General features: G+C 45.5%; 1 protein-coding gene across 2 annotated transcripts in view; it reads left to right on the top strand.

Moving 5' to 3' along the window:
* LOC137350578 (nuclear receptor ROR-alpha A) overlaps window positions 1–24644 on the top strand; it is a 1041882-nt gene that overhangs the window by 900030 nt on the left and 117208 nt on the right. For both annotated transcript variants that reach the window (XM_068015239.1, XM_068015240.1), the window contains one exon: window positions 12969–13054. In XM_068015239.1, the coding sequence (XP_067871340.1) occupies window positions 12969–13054 (86 nt within the window). The remainder of the gene's footprint in view (window positions 1–12968; window positions 13055–24644) is intronic.

Raw genomic sequence — 24644 nt, 5'->3', positions numbered from 1 at the left:
GCTAACATACCATTAGCCTTCCGAATTGCTTGCTGCACCTGCACGTTAGCTTTCGGTGACTTATTGACAAGGAGACTCAGGTCCCTTTGTACATCTATCCTTTCTAATCTCTTACTATTTAAGAAATACTTTGCACATTTATTCCTCCTACCAAAGTGGATAACCTCACATTTTTCCACATTATATTCCATCTGCCATAATTCTTCCACAGGTATATTATGGATAGGTATTGTTGCAATGATGTGGTCCAAGGTCTCACTGTATTTTCGCCAATCTGCTTTGCGAAGTTCCATCGCATCTTGCTTGCATTGTTGATGACTGGATGGCAAAGGCCAATGTAAATGAGCAATGGTCTGTGTTGACTATGTTGGAAGTCATCCAGCAATAGGAACTGTGCTGGTTGAAGATGACCATCAAGGGAACTGACCTAGCGCAGGTCAGATGAGTATTTCCGACCCCATCTGGCTGGATGGAACGTTCCCCGTTGCTTGGGGTCGTGTATCAGGATGAGGTCATTTCTGGAGGCTCACTCTAAGAGCTGTTCACCTTCTCAGTCTGGTACTGAGTGGGAGCAATGAAGCCAATCAATGCCTCCTTCCTGAAGCGAGTTATTAATATGCAACATTATTCTTATCTCCAGAATAATGACATCCACTCTATTGTCTTATACCCTGATGTCCTACATCCCAACAGTAGTGGCTAGTGAGTAGGTGTTGTTATCATTTTGATTTCACCAATAAGTATGGATAGTGTGTTATCTCAGTTAGTGGAACACTTTTGTGTGTTAATGTGTAGAATTCTCCATTTGTGTGTTATTGTCTGTCCCTTTTCACTATGACGCAAACCAAAGCATTTATCGTGTAATAATCTCACAGTTACTGGGGGAAAACAGGACAGCAAGTTGGAGGCTAGAATGTTGGGCAGGGGGGTGGGTGGCGTGGTGGTGTGTGGGAAGAGACAAAGAGCTTGTGGAAAAACATTCCACCCTTGTGCTAAGCGCATCTCAAAATGTTGCTGCCAGGGGGATAATGGGCTAGAACTCAGGATTACATCCTGAGAGGAGGAGACAGGTGTATCCGGCAGTTTTAGATCAAGTCAGAGGGATGTAGTTGGGGGGTGTTCCTGCTCTTCACCAGGGAAATGCACAGTGCATCTCCTGATAAGGCCCACTAGACCCCACATCTGCTGAGAGTTGAGGGTGGGCAGGGGTTTCGATATGGACCTAGTAAAGGTAGCAGATTACTGGAGAGGGAAAGCAATGAATCCTGGATGGGCTGCAGTGATGGGGCTGCCTTGTTCCTGGGAAGCTACATTTGCTGCCTGCAAGCTCTCCATCAGTCTGGGTGTGAATTGGGCAGGCACATTGACCAAGCAAACGACCCCCCTCCCTGCCACTTGGGGAGGGGTCAGCAAGCTTCTTCACTTTGGTGCACCAGCGCCAACAGGCCAGGCTCATTTGATTTCAGATTCCAGGTTTTCAGCAGACATTTGAAAGAAAGGAGAGCAAGTGAAGGAAGTGGTTTCAGGTGAAATTACCAAGAGCAGAAAACAGTGAACTGAGGTCGACTGTGAAGTGGAGAGAGTGGGGAAGGGGCAGAATCCAGATTGAGATGAAGTGGGACACATGATTAGTAAGATTGTTGTGGTAAAGTAGAGCAATACCATGGAGGGATTTGATGGCATAGAGGTTGAATTCAGTAAACAGGAAGATTTTGTAGTTCATCCAGAATGATGTGATGCATGTGTATGACCTTGGGCCTGAGGTGACTTATGCTCCAGAGATATGGAATTTGCAAGAGCAGGGAAAAGTGAACTGAGGAAGAGTGAGATCCTGGTGTCCTGGGCATGGTCTCCTTGATGGTGCGGAGGCTCTACATTTCCTGGCTCAGCCTGAGTGCTGTTACTTCAGCCTGGAGTCAGCAGGAATTGAAATGGATGTAAAGGAAATTTAAGCTTGTCCATGAGGATATTGGATGGGCAGTCGCATAGTAGGGCTGGAGTTGATGGTACTAGTTGAGTCCTGGAGTGGGGTGGCATGGACTACCAAAATCTCTCTCTGTGCTTACAGATAGTGCCTGTTGGCCGCTTGTCTCAAGGAAACCTAATTCCTGACAGGTTTTTTTTATTCTTTCATAGAATGTGGGTGTCACTGGCAAAGCCAGTATTTGTTGCCCATCCCCAATTGACCCTGAACTAAGTGGCTTGCTAGGCCATTTTAGAGGCAGTTCAGAGTCAACCACATTGCTGTGGGTCTGGAGTCATTCACGTAGGCCAGACCGGGGTAAGGACAGCAGATTTCCTTCCCTAAAGTGAAAACACACCAGATGTGTTTTTACAACAATCGATGATAGTTTCATGGCACCATTACTGAGACTAGCTTTCAATTCCAGATTTCTATTAATTAATTGAATTTAAATTCCACCAGCTGCCCTAGTGGGATTTGAACCCATGTCCCCAGGACATGTGCCTGGGCTTCTGAATTACGAGTCCCGTGACTTTACCACTATGCCACCTTGGTGAAAGAGCTCTGCCACACAGGAGTCTGGTTCTCTCCCCAAATCATCTGCCACTGCTATCTCTGGTCCTGCTGTCAGATGGTAACTTCAGCCAGAAGAAACAAGGAGGGCATTTTTTTTTTATTTATTCATTTTTGAGATGTGAGCATCACAGGCATTTTATTGCCCATCACAAATTTCCCTTGAGAAGGTGGTAGTGAGTGCCTTCTTGAACCGCTGCAGTCCATGTGGTGTAGGTACACCCACAGTGCTTTTTTCTGCAATGGTTTGACATAACTTAGTGATTTGCTAGGCCATTTCAGGTGGCAGTTAAGAATCAGCCACATTGCTGTGGATCTGGAGTCATATGTAGGCCAGACCAGGTAAGGATGGCAGATTTCTTCCCCTGAAGGATATTAGTGAGCCAGATGGATTTTTATGACAATCCAGTAGTTTCCTGATCATTGTTAATGATACCAGCATTTTATTCCATTGTTGCTTATTGAGAACGTTTCACAGAGGCAGCTGTTTTATGTGAATGGGTGAGTGAAGATTTTGAATCCCTGGGATAAGCTGTGATATCAATACACTGCCGTGACAACCCTGATACAGGACATAGCCATTCATTCAGAGAACCTCAAACACAGGATGTGCATGGCAACAAGAACAGATCAGCTTCAGTGATATCAAGCTGCCCTTTCTATTTCCTCAGAGACACCTGCCTTTATAGGACAGAATGTGGTTTCCTCACTTACAAAAGTAGCCAGGTTGATTCATCCTTTACATGTATGTCAGCAATCTTTGTAGAACTTCTGCACGTTCATTTAAACTGTCACACTGCATCTTGCTCACAATGTAATGACAACAGGACTCACATTACACACAGCACCTAATCTTGCAATCTATATCTGTCCTTTCACACACACCCTCTATTACTGTACCATTGTGGTTTTATGAAGTCCTTTATTTTTCATGCACTCTTTGCCCCTTATCTCAGAATCATGGATACTGTGTTCTACTGGTGGCAAGATCGTAGGAGGCCCATTACTGACTCTGTAGTCATGCCCTCCACAGAACAGCCTCGTGCTCCACCGTCACAGCTACTCATTTTGCCACACCCCTGCTTGCTTTCCTTTGATACTACTGGGCCTTTTACTCATTCTCACCCCCGAGAGGGGTCTTGACAGGGTGGATGTGGAAAGGATGTTTCCCCTTGTGGGAGAATCCAGAAGTAGGGGTCACTGTTTAAAAATAAGGGGTCACCCATTTAAGACAGAGATGAGGAGAAATTTTTTCTCTCAGAGGGTCGTGAGTCTTTGGAACTCTCTTCCTTAAAAGGCGGTGAAGCAGAGTCTTTGAACATTTTTAAGGCAGTGGTAGATAGATTCTTGATAAGCAAGGGGGTGAAAGGTTATCGGGGGTATGTGGGAATGTGGAGTAACCAGTTCAGTCATGAACTTATTGAATGGCAGAGCAGGCTCGAGGGGCTGAGTGGCCTACTTCTTCTCTTAATTCATATGTTCGTATGTTCGCATTGCTTCCCTCAGCAGCCATTGCTTAAATTTTGCATGTTATCTTTCACTCCAGTATGAGTGAATGCTGTTCCCTGTGAAAAACATGGGAAAATTGTGTTAAATGAAAATGTTGAAAGCAATGACTCTGCGCTGACTCTGTCTGCCCTCTCCTTTCCTCTCTCACCTTAACCCTCAACATGAACTAACCACATCAACCCCCGTTGACTATATGGGAGAAGATTTATGTTTTGGCTGCCTGAACAGTAACCTGGCAGACTGCACTGTATGGCCTGTATAGGATAGACAATCCGTACTGCCAGGTTACTGCTCAGGCATGAGAACATCGGAACAAGAGGAGGCCATTCAGCCTGCTCGAGCCTGTTCTGCTATTCAATTAGATGTGGGCTGATCTATATCTTAACTACCTCTACCTGCCTTAGTTCCATAATCCTTAATATCCTTGGCCAGGAAAAGTCTAACTATCTCAGTTTTGAAATTTTCAATTGACCTTCAGCCTCAACAGCATTTTAGGGGAGAGCGTTCTGGATTTCCACTAACCTTTGGTGCAGAGTGCTTCCTGACATCACCCCTGAACGGCTTAGCTCTAATTTTAAGATAGTGCCCACTTGTTCTGGACTCTCCCCACCAGAGAAAACTGTTTATTTACGCTATCAAATTCTTTAATCATCTTAAACACCTCAGTTAGATCACCCCTTAATCTCCTATACTTGATGGAATACAAGCCTAGTCTATGCAAGCTGTTCTAGGTCAATAGTCAGTAATATCTTATTATTTTCTAGTTGCTCTCATGAAACATATCCTCTCTACCAGTCTCCAGCTCCTTTGAACTGCCTCACCAATGCCCTCCCAACAGCCAGCTTTTGTTCCTTTATTTCCTTCTCCATTATCCCTTTATAACCCTCACCTAACAAAAATCTATCAATTCAAGCCACATCCTACTTGTAAACTTTTTCTACATTACAACAGTGACAACACTTCACAAAGTACTTCATTTGCTGCAAAGCGTTTTGGGATGTCCAGTGGTTGTGAAAGGTGTTATATAAATGCAAGTCTTTCTTTCTTTTGCAGCCATGGCAATCATTTTTGTATCAGGCTGGTGAGGTGCTATCATAATAAAATGTAAAAATATTACATATTTCGCAAGTCTCATTCAACTATCACTCCTGTGTTCGCTGACCTATGTTGGCTCCCTGCCCAGTAATGCCCCGATTTTAAAATTCTCATCCTTATTTTCAAATCCCTCCATAACTTTGCCCCATCCCTATCTCTGTAATCTCCTCCTGCCCCACAACGCTCTGCGACATCTGTGCTGCTCCAATTCTGGCCTGTTTAGCATCCCCAATTTTAATTGCTCCACCACTGGTGGCCCTGCCTTCAGCTGCCTGGACCCGAAGGTCTGCAATTCCCTCCCTAAACCTCTCTGCCTCTCTCCCTTGCTTTAAAACACTCCTTAAAACTTACCTCTCACCTGCCCTATTATCTCCTTACTTGTCTTGGTGCCAACTTTTTGTCTGCTAAAGCTCCTGGGAATGCCTTGGGACATCTTATTATGTTAAAGCTGCTATATAAAGTCAAGTTGTTGTTTTAAACCTACCTAGAACCCTGTTGTCATGCTAGGCCCCACCTGCCAAGAATGAGGCACATTAAATTTGTCATGAACATTGATTTTAAACTGTTACTGGAGTGAAGAAAGAAATTGCTAAACTGATCAGTCTTGGCTGGAAAATACATTTGCATATTAACAGACAGTGTTTGGAAGGACAAAGGACCATTCCCTGACACATTCAACCCACAATGGATGAAAATGGAATAGTGTAGGTCAGATGGTTTCACAGGTCGGCGCAACATCGAGGGCCGAAGGGCCTGTACTGCGCTGTAATGTTCTAAAAAACAATGGACCCTTGGCTGGAAAGGCATTTGCATTTCAACTTTTCTTCTTTAAACCTAAGAAAGCCTGTTTGCGCTGGTTTCTTTGCCTTATAATTGGAAAGCGGTGAACAGGGATTCACCAAGGCGGAACTAAAATCACGGTGTGTTTAAAATTAAACCCTGTTACGGTAAGACCAGGTGAAGGCTGAATGGGAACCCTAGAACCTCTTTCTCACCGGGTCACTGTACAAAATGGTGATTTAACATGATGGTGCCATCAATTTTAGGAGGTTGTAATTACAGCACCAGATGCTTCCATGGGCAGCTTCCATTATAGATGTGGAGATAGGAATTTGCAAATAAAAATGTGACAACTGGATGTGAGATTTTGTAGACAGGCAGTGAACTCAAATGTCCATCAAAACATCAGAAGCTGCACTCTGGGCCCTGGAGACCCATCAACATAGTCTCGTGTATGTGTCAAAAGCTGGGGGGTGCGGGTGTGTGGGGGGGGTGGGGGGGGAGGTGGTTTTTAGCGAAGAGACGGTGTTCATGGTATTGAAACACTCCTAATCTTTCTATAATTTTTTGTATCAGCCTACCCCTCTCAAGCGAGCACGCCTTAGATCACTTGATGGAAATACAGAGCTGATCAGTTCTGTAATCCAATCAGTGCAAAGTGATTAGTTAGGTTTGAGATTCTAATTATTGACCAAGATATCACAGTGAATCATAGTGATGTTATTCAGACACTTAATTTCATGTTTCAGAGGTTTGTCTGACGAGATTGTACTTTCTTTTCATTTAATTTATATGAACTGAGATTAATGAAAGGAATAATGTTTCTATTGAACTTTATTGTAAATTTCTATTTGAAAAAGAGATCTTTTGAAGCAGTTATGTTTGCTTTGGCAAACTCATAGCCAAACTTCCCTTGAAAAATAACCTGTCCTACTCCACTGGTCTGTGCTCCTTCAAGATCTGTGCCAAACTGCTAATAAATACACCAAATATGTAGCATCAGAAGACTCTGGGGCACTATACGACTGAACACCCGGAAAATACACCTCACTCACTGGGGACATAAGCAAGGGCCTCATCCTCCTACCTTAGGACTATCTGAACCCTCAAATTGCCTCCAATGTCTAAATTATGAAGGGTCTGGTTAGGGTAAATAGGAGGAAACTGTTTCTACTGACAGAGGCTCAGTAACCAGAAAATACATATTTAAAATAATTGGCAAAAGAACCAGGGTGGGAATTACGAGAATTTTCTTTTTTACACAATGAGTTGTTATGATCTGGAATGTGCTTCCTGAAAGGATGGTAGCTGCAGATTCAATAATCACCCTCAAATGGGTATTGGAAACATTTGCAGGGCTATGGGGAAACAGCAAGTGGAGTTTCCTCCTATTTACCCTATCCAAACCCTTCATAATTTAGACATTTCAAAGAGCCGGCACAGGCACAATAGGCCGAATGGCCTCCTACTTTGCTGTAGGATTGTACAACTCTCTCTATCGTACTATCCCTTGTTGTGTTCCAAATATTAACACAGTTGGATGCTATGATTGCAGTGTGTTAATTTCCTATCTCATGTTGTGTCGGGCCTATTTACGCCGAATTACACATATTTGCTGAATATTTTTATTCAGAGGATAGAATGTTGCTGACTGATCCAAGCTGACAATTGGGCATTTTATTGAAAATCAGGATGTTCAGCAATATAGAGTAAGAAAGAGAAAGAGCTTATATTTTGAGAATACTTTCCACAACCTCAGATTGTCATAAAGGGCATTACAGCCCATGAAGTACTTTTTGAAGCCTGGTCACTGTTTTAATGTCGGAACATAGCAGCCAATTTGTACACAGCAAGATCCCACAAACTGCATTCTTATAATGATCAGTTAAGCTGTTTTTAGTGATGTTGCTTGAGGGTCATATATAGGCCAGGACACTGAGGAGAACTCCCCTGCTCTTGAGCTTTAGTTTAACATCTCATTCGAAAGATGGCACCTCCGACAGTGCAGCACTCCTTCAGTACTGCCCCTACGACAGTACAGCACTCCCATCATTCCTGCCCCTCTGACAGTGCAGCACGCCTCAGTACTGCCGCTCTGATAGTACAGAACTCTGTCTGTACTGCCCCTCTGACAGTACAGCACTCCCTCAGTAGTGAATTGGAGTGGCAGCCTGGATTACATGCTCAAAGCTACGGAGTGCAACTTGAACCCACGACATCTGACTCAGAGGTGAGAGAGCTACCCACTGAGCCAAGTTTGTCATGTAAGTAATATGTTTCCAGTAAGTTTCACTCAGTATCCCCTGTCAACAGGGTGAGTTTGTTTGTAATGTGACAGTGTTACAACCCACGTAATGGAATGTACAGCAAGTCACAAGTACTCACACAAGTTCCCTTTCAATTTGTTGGGAACTACTTGTAACAAATGTATTGATTGGCTGGTGAGGATGGAGCCATTTGTACCTCTTGCAACTCTGAAGTGGCTATTAACCCCACAGTGTTAGCCAATGAGGCAGAGGTACAGGCACGTTCCAATTATTTACAGCTAGAACTGTCTATTTGTATAGATTGCAATGATGGAACTAAGCAGTGAAAGAAATTCTAGATGCATCTTTTATGAACTTAAAAAACTTCAGGAAATAACAAAATTATCCAGGATCGTGAAGGCACTGTGCTCCATTTCTGTAACTGAAAATTTGAGTATCTGGTTAGTTTTGATCGAATCCTTTATCTGATTAGTCATTTCACCTCCAGACAGCGAGATTTCTATCTCCCCTCCACCCAGTCAAACTGAGAAAGACAGTGATCAAAATCCTAATCTCAGAAACACACAGCAGGTCAACCTGGAATTGGAAAGGTGAAATGTAACCTTACATCCTGGGGCCCTACACTGTGGTAGATCAGAAAGTGTTAGTCAGATACACTGCTGGAAATGGACCACACTGGAGGGAATAGCAGCAGGAAAGCTTTGGTCACACAGTGCCAGCTTCTGAACTCTGTTACAGACACTGTCTTTTCCTGAGTTCCCTGCAGCAAGTCAAAGACAAAAAGAACCCTCATTGATCCTCGGTTGTGTTGGCACTGTGTGGAACTTTAGAACTTGTCCTTTAATAGATCAGTGTGGTTTCTTCAACACTAGTTTCCAACAGCCACCTGGATTAAATCAGCTCCTCTCTAGTGCTTGATCCCAGAATATTACAAAATTAAGCATGGCTATTGTAATACAATATTCATTTATGTCTTGCCAATGCCATGAAAGCCACAGTCTGAAAGAATGACATGTGCTTTACACTTTTCCCGGAGCACATTTCAGCTGGACCTAAACCATTACACCTATCCCCTGGGAACCTCAACAACTATGACAGCTGCAAAAATGCAGCAGTTTTCAGAACCACACTGCCACCTCTTGCTGTGCTGTTGTAACTGCAGACAAAGTGGAGAGGGAGGGAGGGAGAGGATGAGAATGTGTGGGGGTAATTTTGACTTTGAGCAATTGTGTAAAAGGGGCTCATTACACATCTCTCTTTATAACCCCCTGTGTGTGTGTAAAAAGAGATAGAGATCATGAGTGATCTCAGGGCTGCCACAGTGATCTATTAAAGGTCAAATTCTAATGTTCTACACAGCGCCAACACAACTGAGGATCAATGAGGGTTCTTTCTGTGTTTGACTTGCTGCAGGGAGCTCAGGAAAAGTGGCACAGTGAATAAGACAGGAAAGAGCAGGAGCAATTTACAGGAATAGGAAGAGGACAGGGAGGGGAATGAGGAGAAGGAGGTTCAGGGGAGAGAAAGAGAAGAGGGGAGGAGGAGAGGTGTGGGAGGGGATGAGGATGATGAGGAAGTGAGATGAGGGAATAAAGAGGAGGAGGTGGGGGTTTAGAGAGGGAGGGGATGAGCAGGTAGAGCAGGAAAGGGGGGAGTGGACGGAAAATAGAAAAAGGGTAGGAGGATGGGTGGAGGAGGGGAGAAGGGGGGAGGAATAGGGGAGGAGGAGGAATGGAAAGGGCAGGGCTAGAGAAGGAGGGGGAAGATGAGCAAGGGGTAGGAGGTGGAGGAGAGGAGGGGTATTGGGGATGAGGAGCAGGGGATGAGGATGAGGGGCGAGCAGGAGGAGGAAGGGGGCGAAGAGGAGGAGTAAGCATTTCACCTACCTGATCTCTGAGGAGCAGTATGTCATGCTCCTTCGCTTGTTCCTGGGAGAGATGCGATGTCGTCTTTTCAGAAAAGTGTTGGTGGAGGTTAAGCAGTCTTGACATTCAGGGGTTCATTTTCAACCTCCCTTGGGTGGAATCTCACCGTGTGACTGACAATATCATCCTCAATCAGTGGGTTGTTAGAAGGATGCACACAATGAGGCATGCTTTGAATGCATGCAAACTGTTTATCTATTTTGAGTCAGATTTAGTTTAGATGCTTGATTGTCAGATTGGCACGTGGTGAAGATCTTTGAAACAAACAATGTACATATAGGTAAATTAGTTAACTTACTTTACTGGGGTAGAACTGGGGGCCAAAGAGCACAAGTTTGAAGGATAATTGTGTTTTAGATGAGTTTTTTCCCCCTATAGAGCAGTGAACTGTTGAACTGCCTCACAGCACAAATGTCTAAAGCCATGTCAGTGGCGGGTGGACAGATAGATATCTGGTGCTCCAAGAAATCTGGTGGCAATGTTGCAATCTTCCTAACAAGTGCAATTGGAGGATACTTGCATTTGGGAGTAGGGGCATGGCCTATATTGTGGGCATAGCCTGTTTGTGCTGGTTTGTGGGCACAGCCTGTTTGTGCTCGTGTTGTGAATGTGGCCTGTCAAGTGTTGTGACATGGCTATTTGTGCGAGTGTTGTGAATGTGGCCTGTTAGTGTTGTGGGCATGGCTTGTTTTTGTTGAATTGAGGGCATGGCCTATTTGTGCTAGTGTTGTGGGCATGGCCTGTGTGCTAGTTTTGTGGGTGTTGCCTGTTTGTGCAGGTTTTATGGGCATGGCCTGTTTGTGGGCAGAGATTTGTTTGGACGGAGGGTTTAATAGACAGATGTAAAAGATGGAGGGAGATCAAGTGTGCTGTAGTTATATGCACAACTTTCCTATGCCAAAAATTCCTTGATCTTTTAAGCCACGCGATTGGTTTGCGACCAGATTCTGGTCATGAATGTGGAGGAACTCCAAACCCCAATGTCTCTGGTGGTATTGCTGTCAGGGGCACATCTTACAAGTCTATTTTAAATAACACTGTCATCTCTGGACATCCCTGGTGGGAACAGACAGTCCTGGTTGTCATTGCACCAGTTACAAGCAATAACAGAAACTGAGTGAAGTCCCCCCAAATGGATGTACACACATATAAACAACCCTTTGCAGTGCTTACTGAACAGCCCCCGCATGTATGAACACACAGGTACACTGAACTTTGTGCAGTATTTGATGGGCTGGATTTTGCAGTCAGTAGTGAAGCAAAGCCTCTTGCCGCTGACGTGGAAGAAAGCTGCCCACAACGATGTAGTGATCTCTGTGATGCGGACTTCCCCTTTCCCAACAGCAGTTTAAATCTGGTGGCAAGTCAAAGAGACTTCCAGGCATCCAGCAACACTGATGTCATCAAGCAGGGTAAGCAACCAATCACATTGAAATATTCTCACAGACAGCAAACCAGGAAGTAAAAATAGAATACCGTGCTTAAAAAAAGGATAGATAGCCAAATAAGTGATTTGAGACAAGCACATGGGGTTAACTAGATGCTAAAATAAATGAGTTACCCCGCTGGAACACCTCTCCCCCTCCCTCTTGATTGACCCCACCCCACCTCCCTGGTACCTAGTCAATTGTTCCCCAGTGAGGCCCGAACCCGACTTACCTTTTCTGGGTCCTCCTCCATTGTTACTGGTCCTGGCTGCATGCAGTTCCAGCAGTGGCCACTGCCCCTGGTGGCGATGCTGGGAGTGAAGAGCTGCCGGCCCTCTGATTGGGGCCTCAGAGGGGCAGAAGTCCCAACCGAGGCCAGTTAAGGGCCTGGGCCACCAAAAATTGCTGTGTGGCTTCCAGGCCCGGCGGACGCGGCTCGCCCCCAACCTTTTAGCCGGTGGGTGGAACCACTGCCACAACGTAAAACTACAGCCTGAGAGCATAAAAGTGAGAGTTCTCATCAATTCCGGTGGATTCTCATTGATTGCAATGGGCTCTCTCCAGAAGCGTAGAATCGCTGATACCAACGCGCCAAGGCTCCTCAGACAGCACCTTCCAAACCCACGACCTCTACCAACTAGAAGGACAAAGGCAGCAAATGCATGGGAACACCACCACCTGCAAGTTCCCCTCCAAGTCACACACCATCCTGACTTGGAACTATATCGCCATTCCTTCACTGTCGCTGGGTCAAAATCCTAGAACTCCCTAACAGCACTGTGGGTGTACCTACCCCACATGGACTGCAGCAGTTCAAGAAGGCAGCTCACCACCACCTTCTCAAGGGCAATTAGGGATGGGCAATAAATGCTGGCCTAGCCAGCGAAGCCCACATCCCATGAATAAATAAAAAAAAACTTCTGGATTTTTACTCTATTCTGCGCATGTACATACACCAGAAGCTGCTGTCAGTTTCAGGGAGAAAATGTGGCGAATGCTGACAGTTCTTTGTCAATGCTGATTCAAAATTTGGGCCATTCTATTCTTCTGAATGATAAATGGGGCTTTGCTGGAATTTACTAACAGTGTTAACGCTGCCCCCTCACACATACACCAAGCTTCTTTAAGCATCTGGTAGCAATCTGACAGGATTATTTTGTTACTAAATTAGAAACTGGAAGTCACCTAACAGAATGGGACATGCACTGTTGGTCAGGGTGTTCCATATTAGGTGAAAGCAATTGCATTGGATAGTAAATTCAGAAATACTCAAAGCCAGTGACTTATCCATGCTGTTTCACAATGAAGTTTTAATATTGTGGCATGTTTAGCAGATTATTATTTTGTCCTGTAAAACGGGTTACCTTGGGAATGCTTACTAGGACATGAAAGTAAAATATGATTAAACATTTATTTTATTCTGTTTCAGCTCAAATTGAAATTATCCCATGCAAGATCTGTGGAGATAAATCATCAGGCATCCATTATGGTGTCATTACTTGTGAAGGCTGCAAGGTAGGCCATATCTAGCTGTTTCGACAGAGTACTCAGGAAATTTGAGCAAGTGTGCTGATAAAGAATATGCTGAGGATGCTGTGCGTATGAATTTTCAAAAGGCTTTTTATGAAATGCCACATAGGAGGCTTGTTAATAAAATAAAGGCATAGGATATTAAAGGGAATGCGGCAGCATTGATAACAAGTGGTTTATATAGCATTTCACAGCTTATGAAGTATGTTTGAAGTGTAGTCATTGTTGTAACACGGAAAACATGGCAACCAAATTGTACACAAACAGCAATGAGACAAATGGGCAGATAATCTGTTTTAATGATGTTGTTTGAGGGATAAATGTTGGTCATGATGGTGGAACTGAGATGGTAAACTGTTGACCTGATAGATGCCTTCAAGATTACGATGAAACAACGTAAGATAAGTAGTGAGAATTATTTTGCCTGGTTAGTGACATGGTCAGGAGGGGACAAATTAAAGACAACTATTAAAATAATTAAAGGGGGTTCAAAAAGATTAATTTAATCCTTGATTGCTGAGCGTGTGGAACTCTTTCCCACACTGTTGTTGACGCAGATCCCAGTATGGATTTGTAAAGGGTAGTTCATGCCAGGTGATGAGCTTGATTGAATTTTTTGAAGAGGTAACTATAGTAGTGGACAGGGAAATGTCTATGGATGTTATTTATTTGGCCTTCTAGAAGGTATTTGGTAAAGTCCCTCTGAAGAGACAGTTAGCTAAAGTTGAAGTTCATGAAATTGAAAGGAATTTATTGACCTGGTTCGGAAATTGGCTAAGCAGCAGGAGACAGAGAGTAGGGACAATGGGCAGATACTCTAATTGGCAGGATGTGACTAATAGTGTCTGTAAGGATCTGTGTTGGGGCCTCATCTATTCACTGTATTTATTAACGGCATTGTAAGCAGTGTATATAGAAGTTTCGTGCTACCTGCCTCAATGAGACCAGGCCTGGGGTGGTTGTAAATCGCGACCCCTGCGCCCGAAGATGGGAGCATTTGAATTATTCCCCCAGAAATTTTACTTACTGAGAAATAGGATGGGGACGAAATATTTTGCAGAAAGCATGGAATGATATCATGTTGCGACAGCAGACCTGACAGAATTGAATGGGAAATTTGGGCACAGATATTTTTGATTAAAAAAATGACAATTGGGACAAAACTTGTGACAGTTATAAGTACTATTTATCGACAGAAGTGGGTGGCCCATTAAAGTTTTTTTTTATATTGTATACGCTAGTCAATCACAAGAGGCTGAATTTTCACAATGGACACCGGAAACAGATAGATCTGCTTTTGGGTCAGAAACCTCTGGTGGGAAATTAATTAAAGTTCAGATTTTCACAGGGGTGAGCTCTTAATTGATATGGAGATGACTTTCCTGTCCACAGAGCCAGTGGGGGCGAGAATGAAAGTGGATCAGGTGAAGTGTGGCACTCATTTAGACACCACACGGCAGCCAGCATGAAGGCTGCTGGTTGTCCTGAGGGAGAGATCTGCGGTTTGTGCCAAAGCCTTCCACTGCACCAGAGGGAAGTGAAATGTCACAGAGGAGCCAGAGACCTGGCTCCAGGGGCAGGGCAGACCATCACTTCACCAATGCTGACCTGGATCGAATGCTGGAGGATGTGAGAGAGACGATAGGCCGAAGGGCCTGTTTCTGTGCTGTATAACTCTATGACTCTATGAGAGGAGGGAGGTCCTCTTCCCGGAGGGTGGAAGGAGGAAGCCACCTCGTCATGCAGCAGGGGCACCTCTCTGTTCAGCATCTCTCTCTGCCTCCTCTTCCACCTCCTGCTTCTTCCCTGATGAGCTGTCTCCTGCCAGGGCCTCACTGTCCTCAAGATCCACAACTCTCTGGGGAGCCATGTTATGGAGCATACAGCAGACCACCATAATGCCTGAGGCCCTTGCAGGAGGGTATTGGAGGGCACCACCTCACCAGTCCACTGGAATTGCATCTTCATAAGCCCAATGGCCTGCTCAATGGTTGTCCTGCTGAGTAGGTGGCATTGGTTGTATTGCCTCTATGCCTCTGTCTGGGGTTCCCGTAGAGGGGTCAGTAGCCATCTCCTCAAGGGATTTTCCTTGTCCCCGAGGATCCATCCATGCACTTTGGGGTTGGAGTGAAGATCTGAGGCAGCCTGGACTGGCAGAGGATTTATTTATTTATTTATTTAGAGATACAGCACTGAAACAGGCCCTTTGGCCCACCGAGTCTGTGCCGACCAACAACCACCCATTTATACTAACCCTACAATAATCCCATATTCCCTACCACCTACCTACACCAGGGGCAATTTACAACAGCCAATTTACCTATCACTTGCAAGTCGTTGGCGGTGGGAGGAAACCGGTGCACCCGGCGAAAACCCACGCGGTCACAGGGAGAACTTGCAAACTCCGCACAGGCAGTACCCAGAATCGAACCTGGATCTCTGGAGCTGTGAGGCTGCAGTGCTGGCAGCTGCCAGGAAGTGAGCACACACATGGAGGCAGACCAGTTGGAATTTGAGGGAGAGGAAGCCCTTCCTGTTGACGGAGCTCACTAGCCTCTCACTGGATGCCTTGATGGCTTCATAGGGGCATTCAATGATGCCCTGCACCTGGGAAATCCAGCGATGGAGGTGAAACCCAATGCCCACTGTCCCTACGAAGGCACGTCAGTTGTTAAATTATTATGCTGTCCAACTCTGGCAAAGAGGGAATCAGTAACCATCAAGATGCAGTGGTGTACAACCGTTTTTGAGCTGCCACTAAGGTGTGCACCTGATCCTTGGAAGGAGCTAGAAGCTCAAGACCACAGTGACTTCGATGCTACTGGAAAGGCATGGCGACCAGTGCTGCGAGGTGCAAGATCTTCAAAGATGAGCGCACAGATGTCTGTGACATTCTGCCCGGAAAGTCTCAGTCTCCTGTGGCACTGGTTGTCAATCATCTCCAGATAGCTCTGTCTTCGGCAGTTGATCCTGTGTGGAAGCTTTGGCCTCCATTGCCTTCCTGCTCTTCTTTCCTCTCATGTGCCCTCATGATCCTTGGGGTTCTGCCCTTCCTGCAGAGGGTGTTGTCCCTCATCACCACTGGGCCCAAAATCTGACAGTCATTGCCAGCTGGAGTCTTCCTTCTGGGCAGGTGCCCACCCAACTGTTCACCTTGCCCCCTGCCTCTTCTGCCCCTGCGATGCGAGGGGGTGCCGACCTGGCTGAAAGCCTGGGCGATGAGTGCCCACTATCCCTGCACAGGTCTACCCCCTTACCAGCTCCCCAGTCCCCCTGGGGGTCAGGGTAATGCCTTGGGGCAGCCATGGCTGCCTCATCGCTCTTTATCTACTTCCCTTCTGAAGGCATGGGGAACCCGTCCGCCCATTAAAAATTAGAACGTCAGCCCTTGACAAGCTCTAAACGAGATTTTTAACAAGTTTAATTGGACTCAATTGAGAGGAGAGCAAGATTCTTGTCCTGCCCTCCCCCTGCGCTGATGAGTATCCGAGCTTTTTGAAATTGACACGCCGCCTGGCACTGGTATTTTCAGGGGCCCTCACCTCTGTTCCCAACTCCCGGGAGCCTTGAATATTCAGCCCAAGGAGTCACGACCAAGTATATTGTTCAACTCCTCCATTGGTAATAAGGTGTAATTACCAAGTGACAAGTTTATACATGTGGCATAGCAGGCCTCCTTCTGAAGTCCCAGCATCACAGATGCCAGACTTCAGCCAATTCCATTCAAGAAATGATATCAAGAAATGACTGAAGGCACTGGATACTGCAAAGGCTATGGGCCCTGACAATATTCCAGCAATAGTACTGAAGGCTTGTGCTCCAGAACTTGCCACACAGCTAGCCAAGCTGTTCCAGTACAGCTACAACACTGGCATCTACCCGGCAATATGGAAAATTGCCCAGGTATGTCCTGTACACAAAACGCAGGACAAGTCCAACCTGGCCAATTACTGCCCCATCAGTCTACTCTCAATCAGCAGTAAAGTAATGGAAGGTGTCATGACAGTGCTATCAAGCGGCCTAATCTACTCAGTGACGCTCAGTTTGGGTTCCACCAGGGCCACTCAGCTCCTGACCTCATTACAGCCTTGGTTCAAACATGGACAAAAGAGCTGAACTCAAGAGGTGATGTGAGAGTGACTGCCCTTGACATCAAGGCAACATTTGATTGTGTATGGCATCAAGGAGCCCTAGCAAAACTGGTCAATGGGAATCAGAGGGAAAACGCATCAGTGAACATCCCCACTTCTGACCTTGTGATTGAAGGAAGGTCACCTGGTATGACTCCCATCTTTACTCCCTCAAGTTCAAGATTAACAGACTTCAATGTATCTGGTGCGTAACTTGCTCTGCCATTCCTCACCAGATCTGGCTGGATCATATCAGCTTTACCAGCCTCACTCGCCTCACTCCCCTCTGTCATTCCGCACGGCATTCTCAGTTCAATTACAGCCGGTGGCTTCTTTTCAACACACGCAATCGTCCCCTTAAGGCATTTTCCACTTCCATCCTTAACAGCAAGTGTCAGACACTCGCAGGTTTTTTGTAACCAAGATAGAGACCAACCATTCAGCTGCCTCTGTGGGTTTTCTCTGTTCCCCAATTCCACCAAGCCAAACCTCCTCCCATGCCTTCCTCCGTGCTAACCTTCAGCCCCAGAGTCGTTCTGTCTTCTCTCCCATCTCCCTCCGTGCCAGTCTTTGAGCTCAACTCATCCATGAAACCCAACTCCTTTCCTTCTAGAATCGTGCCCGCCCAACTTCACTTCCTGGCTCCTGAGTTAATTGATGTTGTAAATGATTTCCTCTCCTCAGGTACTATCACCCACTTTTTCAAATTCACCATCATCACCCCCTCTTCAAGAAAATCCACCTTGCCCCCTAGCCATTTGCGATCAGTTGTTTTTTGAGATTTGTTTCAAGAGCGAGAGGATAAATTTCAAAAGTTTTATTAAGACAAAAATTGTTTCTGAACACAAGAACATAAGAAATAGGGGTAAATGTAGCCGGTAGGACAAATTCAGGGCAGGGAAGGGGGGGATTCAGCAATTGTAATGCCATTGAATGTCAAGGGGAGATGGTTAAATTCTCTCTTGTTGGAGATGATCATTGTCTGGCACTTGTGTGGCATGAATGCTGCTTGCCACTTATCAGCCCAAGCCTGGATATTGTCCAGGTGTTGCTGCATTTCTACACGGACTGCTTCAGTATCTGAGGAGTTGCGAATGGTGCTGAACATTGTGCGATCACCAGCTCTGGGAACATAAGTTCGAATCCCACCACAGCAGAAGGCGGACTTTGAATTCAATGAATAAATCTGGAATTAAAAACCTAGTCTAATGATGGCCATGAAACCATTGTCAATTGTTGTAAAAATCCATTTGGTTCTCTAATGTCCTTCAGGGAAGGAAATCTGCTGTCCTTACCTGGTCTGGCCTACATGTGACTCCAGACCCACAGTAATGTGGTTGACTCTTAAATGACCTCTGAAGTGTCCTACAAAGCCATTCAGTTGTATTTAACTGCTACGAAGTCAATAAAGAATGAAACCAGACGGACCACCTGGCATCGACCGAGGCACCGGAAACGACAACAGCAAACCCAGTCCTATCGACCTTGCAAAGTCCTCCTTACTGGCATCTGGGGGCTTGTGCCAAAGTTGGGAGAGCTGTCCCACAGACTAGTCAAGCAACAGCCTGACATAGTCATACTCACGGAATCATACCTTCCAGACAATGTCCCAGACGCCGTCATCACAATCCCTGGGTATGTCCTGTCCCACCGGCAGGACAGACCCAGTAGAGGTAGTGGCACAGTGGTATACAGTCGGGAGGGAGTTGCCCTGGGAGTCCTCAACATCGACTCCAGTCCCCATGAAGTCTCATGGCATCATGTTAAACACGGGCAAGGAAACCTCCTAATGATTACCACCTACCGCCCTCCCTCAGCTGATGAGTCAGTACTCCTCCAGGTTGAACACCACTTGGAGGAAGCACTGAGGGTGGCAAGGGCACAGAATGTACTCTGGGTGGGGGACTTCAATGTCCTTCACCAAGAGTGGCTCGGTAGCACCACTACTGACCGAGCTGGTCGAGTCCTAAAGGACATAGCTGCTAGACTGGGTCTGCTGCAGGTGGTGGGGGAACCAACAAGAGGGAAAAACATACTTGACCTCGTCCTCACCAATCTGCCTGCCGCAGATGCATCTGTCCATGACAGTATGAGTAACCACCGCACAGTCCTTGTGGAGATGAAGTCCTGCCTTCACACTGAGGTTACCCTCCATAGTGTTGTGTGGCACTACCATCGTGCTAAATGGTGTAGGTTTCAAACAGATTTAGCAATGCAAAATTGGGTATCCATGAGGCGCTGTAGACCATTAGCAGCAGCAGAATTGTACTCAAGCACACTCTGTAACCTCATGGCCCAGCATATCCCCCACTCTACCATTGCCATCAAACTGGGAGACCAACCCTGGTTCAATGAAGAGTGCAGGAAGGCATGCCAGGAGCAGCACCAGGAATACCTCAAAATGAGGTGTCAACCTGGTGAAGCTACAAACCAGGACTACTTGCATGGCAAACTGCATAAGCAGCATGCGATAGACAGAGCTAAGCGATCCCATAACCAACGGATCAGAACTAAGCTCTGCAGTCCTGCCACATCCAGTCGTGAATGGTGGTGGACAATTAAACAACTAGCTGGAGGAGGTGGCTCCACAAATATCCCCATCCTCAGTGATGGGGGAGCCCAGCACATCAGTGTAAAAGATAAGGCTGAACCATTTGCAACAATCTTCAGCCAGAAGTGCCGAGTTGATGATCTATCTCGGCCGCCTCCTGATGTCCCCAGCATCATAGATGCCAGTCTTCAGCCAATTCGATTCAATCCGCGTGATATCAAGAAATGACTGAAGGCACTGGATACTGCAAAGGCTATGGGCCCTGACAACATTCCGGCAATAGTACTGAAGACCTGTGCTCCAGAACTTGCCGCGCCCCTAGCCAAGCTGTTCCAGTACAGCTACAACACTGGTATCTACCTGGCAATGTGGAAAATTGCCCAGGTATGTACTGTACACAAAAAGTAGAACAAGTCCAACCTGGCCAATTACTACCCCAGCAGTCTACTCTCAATCATTAGTAAAGGGATGGAAGGTGTCGTCGACACTGCTATGAAGCGGCACTTGCTTATCAATAACCTGTTCAGTGACGCTCAGTTTGGGTTCCGTCAGGGCCACTCAGCTCCTGACCTCATTACAGCCTTGGTTCAAACATGGACAAAAGAGCTGAATTCAAGAGATGAGGTGAGAATGACTGCCCTTGACATCAAGGCAGCATTTGACCAAGTATGGCATCAAGAAGCCCTAGCAAAACTGAAGTCAATGGGAATCAGGGGGAAACCTCTCCGCTGGTTGGAGTCATACCTAGCGCAAAGCAAGATGGTTGTGGTTGTTGGAGATCAATCAGTTCAGCTCCAGGACATCACTGCAGGAGTTCCTCAGGGTGTGTCCGAGGCCCAGCCATCTTCAACTGCTTCAAAAATGACCTTCCTTCAATCATAAGCTCAGAAATGGGGATGTTCACTGATGATTGCACAATGGTCAGCACCATTCACGACTCCTCAGATACTGAAGCAGTCCGTGTAGAAATGCAGCAAGACCTGGACAATATCCAGGCTTGGGCTGATAAGTGGCAGGTAACATTCGCGCCACACAAGTGCCAGGCAATGACCATCTCCAACAAGAGAGAATTTAACCATCTCCCCTTGACATTCAATGGCATTACCATCGCTGCATCCCCCACTATCAACATCCTGGGGGTTACCATTGACCAGAAACTGAACTGGAGTAACCATATAAATACTGTGGCTACAGAAGCAGGACAGAGGCTAGGAATCCTGCGGCGAGTAACTCACCTCCTTACTCCCCAAAGCCTGTGCACCATCTACAAGGCACAAGTCAGGAGTGTGATGAACTACTGTCCACTTGCCTGGATGGGTGCAGCTCCAACAACACTCAAGAAGCTCGACACCATCCAGGACAAAGGAGCCTTCTTGATTGGCACGCCATTCACAAACATTCATTCCCTCCACTACTGATGCACAGTGGCAGCAGTGTGTACCATCTACAAGATGCACTGCAGCAACGCATTAAGGCTCCTTAGACAGCACCTTCCAAATCCACGACCTCGACATCTGGAAGGACAACGGCATCAAATGCTTGGGAACACCACCATCTAAAAGTTCCCCTCCAAGCCACACACCATCCTGACTTGGAACTATATCGCCATTCCTTCACAGTCACTGGATCAAAATTCTGGAACTCCCTTGCTAACACCACGTGGACTGCAGCGGTTCAAGAAGGCAGCTCACCACCACCTTCTCAAGGGCAATTAGGGATGGGCAATAAATGCTGGCCTAGCTAGCGACGCCCACATCCCATGAATGACTATTAAAAAAATGTAGGCATATTTCTGAGTACAAAAACAATAGGTCAATAATAGTTGGGGATTTCAACTACTCTAATATCAACTGGGAGACAAACAGTGTGAAGGGCACATTGGGCACAAAATTCTTGAACTGCATTCAAGAAAACTTTTTAACCAGCACATAACAAGCCTAATGAAAGAGGGCACAATTCTAGATTTAGTCTTTGGAAATGAAGCTGGGCAAATGGATGAAGTAGCAGTAGGTAACCATTTTGGAGATAGTGATCATAATACAGTTAGATTTAGCATTATTATGGAAAAGGGCAAAGATAAAACAGGAGTAAGAGTTCTAAATTGGAGGAAGACAAATTTTACGAAACTGAGAGGTGATCTGACGAAAGTGGACTGGATACAACTACTTGAAGGAAAATCAGCAGCAAACCAGTGGGAGGCATTCAAAAGCAAGATTCTACAGGCACAGTGTAGACATGTCTCCACAAACAAAAAGAGTAGTACTGCCAAATCTGGAGCCCCCTGGTTATCTTGAAGCATACAGGGTAAGATAAAGCAGAAAAAGAAAGCTTATGAAAGTGACAAAACGCTTAATACTTTAGAAAGCCTGCAGGAGTATAGAAAGTGCAGGGGTGAATTAAGAAAGGAAATTAGGAAAGCAGAGAGAGAACATGAAAAAACATTAGGAGGTAAAATCAAGGAAAACCCAAAGATGTTTTATCAGTACATTAAGAGCAAGAGGATAACTAAGGAAAGGGTAGGACCTATCAAAGATGTACAAGGTAACTTATGCATGGATGCAGAAGATGAGGGCAGGGTTCTTCATAAGTACTTTGCCGCTGTCTTCACAAAGGAGAGGGATGATGCAGACATTGTAGTTAAAGAGGAGGAATGTGAAATATTAGATATGATAAGCATAATGACAGAGGAAGTACTAGAGGGTCTGACAGCTTTGAACGTGAATAAATCACCAGGACTGGATGGATTGTATCCCAAGCTGTCAAAAGAAGCCAGGGAGGAAATAGCAGATGCTCTGAGGATCATCTTCAAATGCTCACTAGATACAGGCGAGGTACCAGAGGATTGGAGGTCTGCAAACGTTGTACCATTTTTTAAAAAGGGTGCGAGGGATAGACCAAATAATTATAGGTGGGCAAATTATTAGAATCAATTCTGAGAGATAGGATAAATTGTCAATTAGAAAGGCACAGATCAATCAGGGATAGTCTGCATGGATTTGTTAAGGGAAGGTCGAGTCTTACTAACTTAATTGAATTCTTTGAGGAACTAACAAGGAGGATTGATGAGGGTAGTGCAGTGGATGTTGTCTACATGGATTTTGGTAAGGCATTTGACAAGGTCCCACATGGCAGACTGGTCAAAAAAGTAAAAGCCCATGGGATATAGGGGAATGTGGCAAGTTGGATCCAAAATTGACTCAATGACAGGAAACAAAGGGTAATGGTCGACGGATGTTTTTATGAATGGAAGGTGGTTTCCAGTGGCATTCCACAGGGTTCAGTGTTGGGTCCCTTGCTGTTTGTGGTATATATTAATGATTTGGACTTAAGTGTGGGAGGAGTGATTGGGAAATTTGCAGATGACACAAAAATTGGCCGTGTAGTTGATCATGAAGACGATAGCTGTAGACTCCAGATTGATATCAATGCTTTGGTTGAGTGGGCGAAAGAGCGGCAATGGAATTCAATCCAGAGAAGTGTGAGGTAATGCATTTGGGGAGGGCAAACAAAGCAACAGAATACACAATAAACGGGAAGATATTGAAAGGGGTAGAAGAAGTGTGAGACCTTGGAGTGCATGTCCATAGGACCCTGAAGGTGGCAGGACAGGTAGATAAAGTGGTGAAGAAGGCATATGGAATGCTTTCCTTTATTGGCCGAGTTATAGAATACAAAAGCAGGGATGGAATGCTGGCACTGTATAAAATGCTGGTTAGGCTACAGCTGGAGTATTGCGTACAGTTCTGGTCACCACATTACAGGACAGACATAATTGCTCTGGAGAGAGTACAGAGGAGATTTACAAGAACTTTGCCAGGGCTTGAAAATTGCAGCTTTGAGGAAAGATTGAATAGGGTAAGGTTGTTTTCCTTAGATCAGAGGAGGCTGAGGAGACTTAATTGAGGTGTACAAAATAATGAGGGTTCTAGATAAAGTAGACAGGAAGGACCTGTATCCCTTAGCGGAGAGGTCAATTACTAGGTGATTGGTAGAAGGATTAGAGGGGACATGAAGAAAAACCTTTTTATCCAGAGGGTGGTGGGTGTCTGGAATTCACTGCCCAGATCAGTGGTGGAGGCAGAAACCCTCAACTCATTTAAAAGGTACCTGGACCTGCACCTGAAGTGTTGTAACCTGCAAGGCTACGGATCAGGTGCTGGAAGGTGGGATTAGATTGGGCGGATAGTTTTTTCAGCCAGCGCAATCATGATGGGCTGAATGGCCTCTTTCTGTGCTGTAACTTTTCTATGGTTCTATGTTTCTATTTGGCCCTACGAGCCTGCTCCGCCATTCAAGACGATCACAGCTGATATTCTACTGCAACTCCATCTTCCTGCACTATCCTCATATCCCTTAAACCCCGAAGTTTTCAAAAATCTAGTGACCTCTGTCTTGAATATACTCAACAACTGACCTTCCACAACTCTCTCGAATAACGAATTCCAAATGTGAGGTCAGCCACTTTGGACCTTAATCGGAAAGAACAGGGTACTTTCTAAATGGTGAAAAATTACAAACTGTGGAGGTCCAAAGAGACTTGGAGTTCCATGTACTTAGATAAAATGCCTTCAACAGGTATAGAAAATGTCTTATGAGGAAAGTTTGAGCAGGTTAGGCCTATACTCGTGGGAGTTTAAAAGAATGAGAGATGATCTTATTGACACATATAAGATTCTGAGGGGGCTTGACAGGGCAGAGGCTGAAAGGATTTTTCCCCTCGTTGGGGAATCTAGAACTCAGGGGCACAGTTTCAGAATAAGGGATCTCCCATTTAAGATGGAGATGAGGAGGAATTTCTTCTCTCAGGAGGTTGTTAATCTTTGGAATCCTCTACCCCAGAAAGCAGTGGAGGCTGGGTCATTGAATATATTCGAGGCTCAGTTAGACAGATTTT

This window comes from Heterodontus francisci, chromosome 35 (assembly GCF_036365525.1).
Source record: "Heterodontus francisci isolate sHetFra1 chromosome 35, sHetFra1.hap1, whole genome shotgun sequence".
In the NCBI taxonomy this organism is placed as follows: Eukaryota; Metazoa; Chordata; class Chondrichthyes; order Heterodontiformes; family Heterodontidae; genus Heterodontus; species Heterodontus francisci.
Note: the sequence above shows the minus strand (reverse complement) of the source record. Positions and strands in the feature narration are given on the sequence as shown.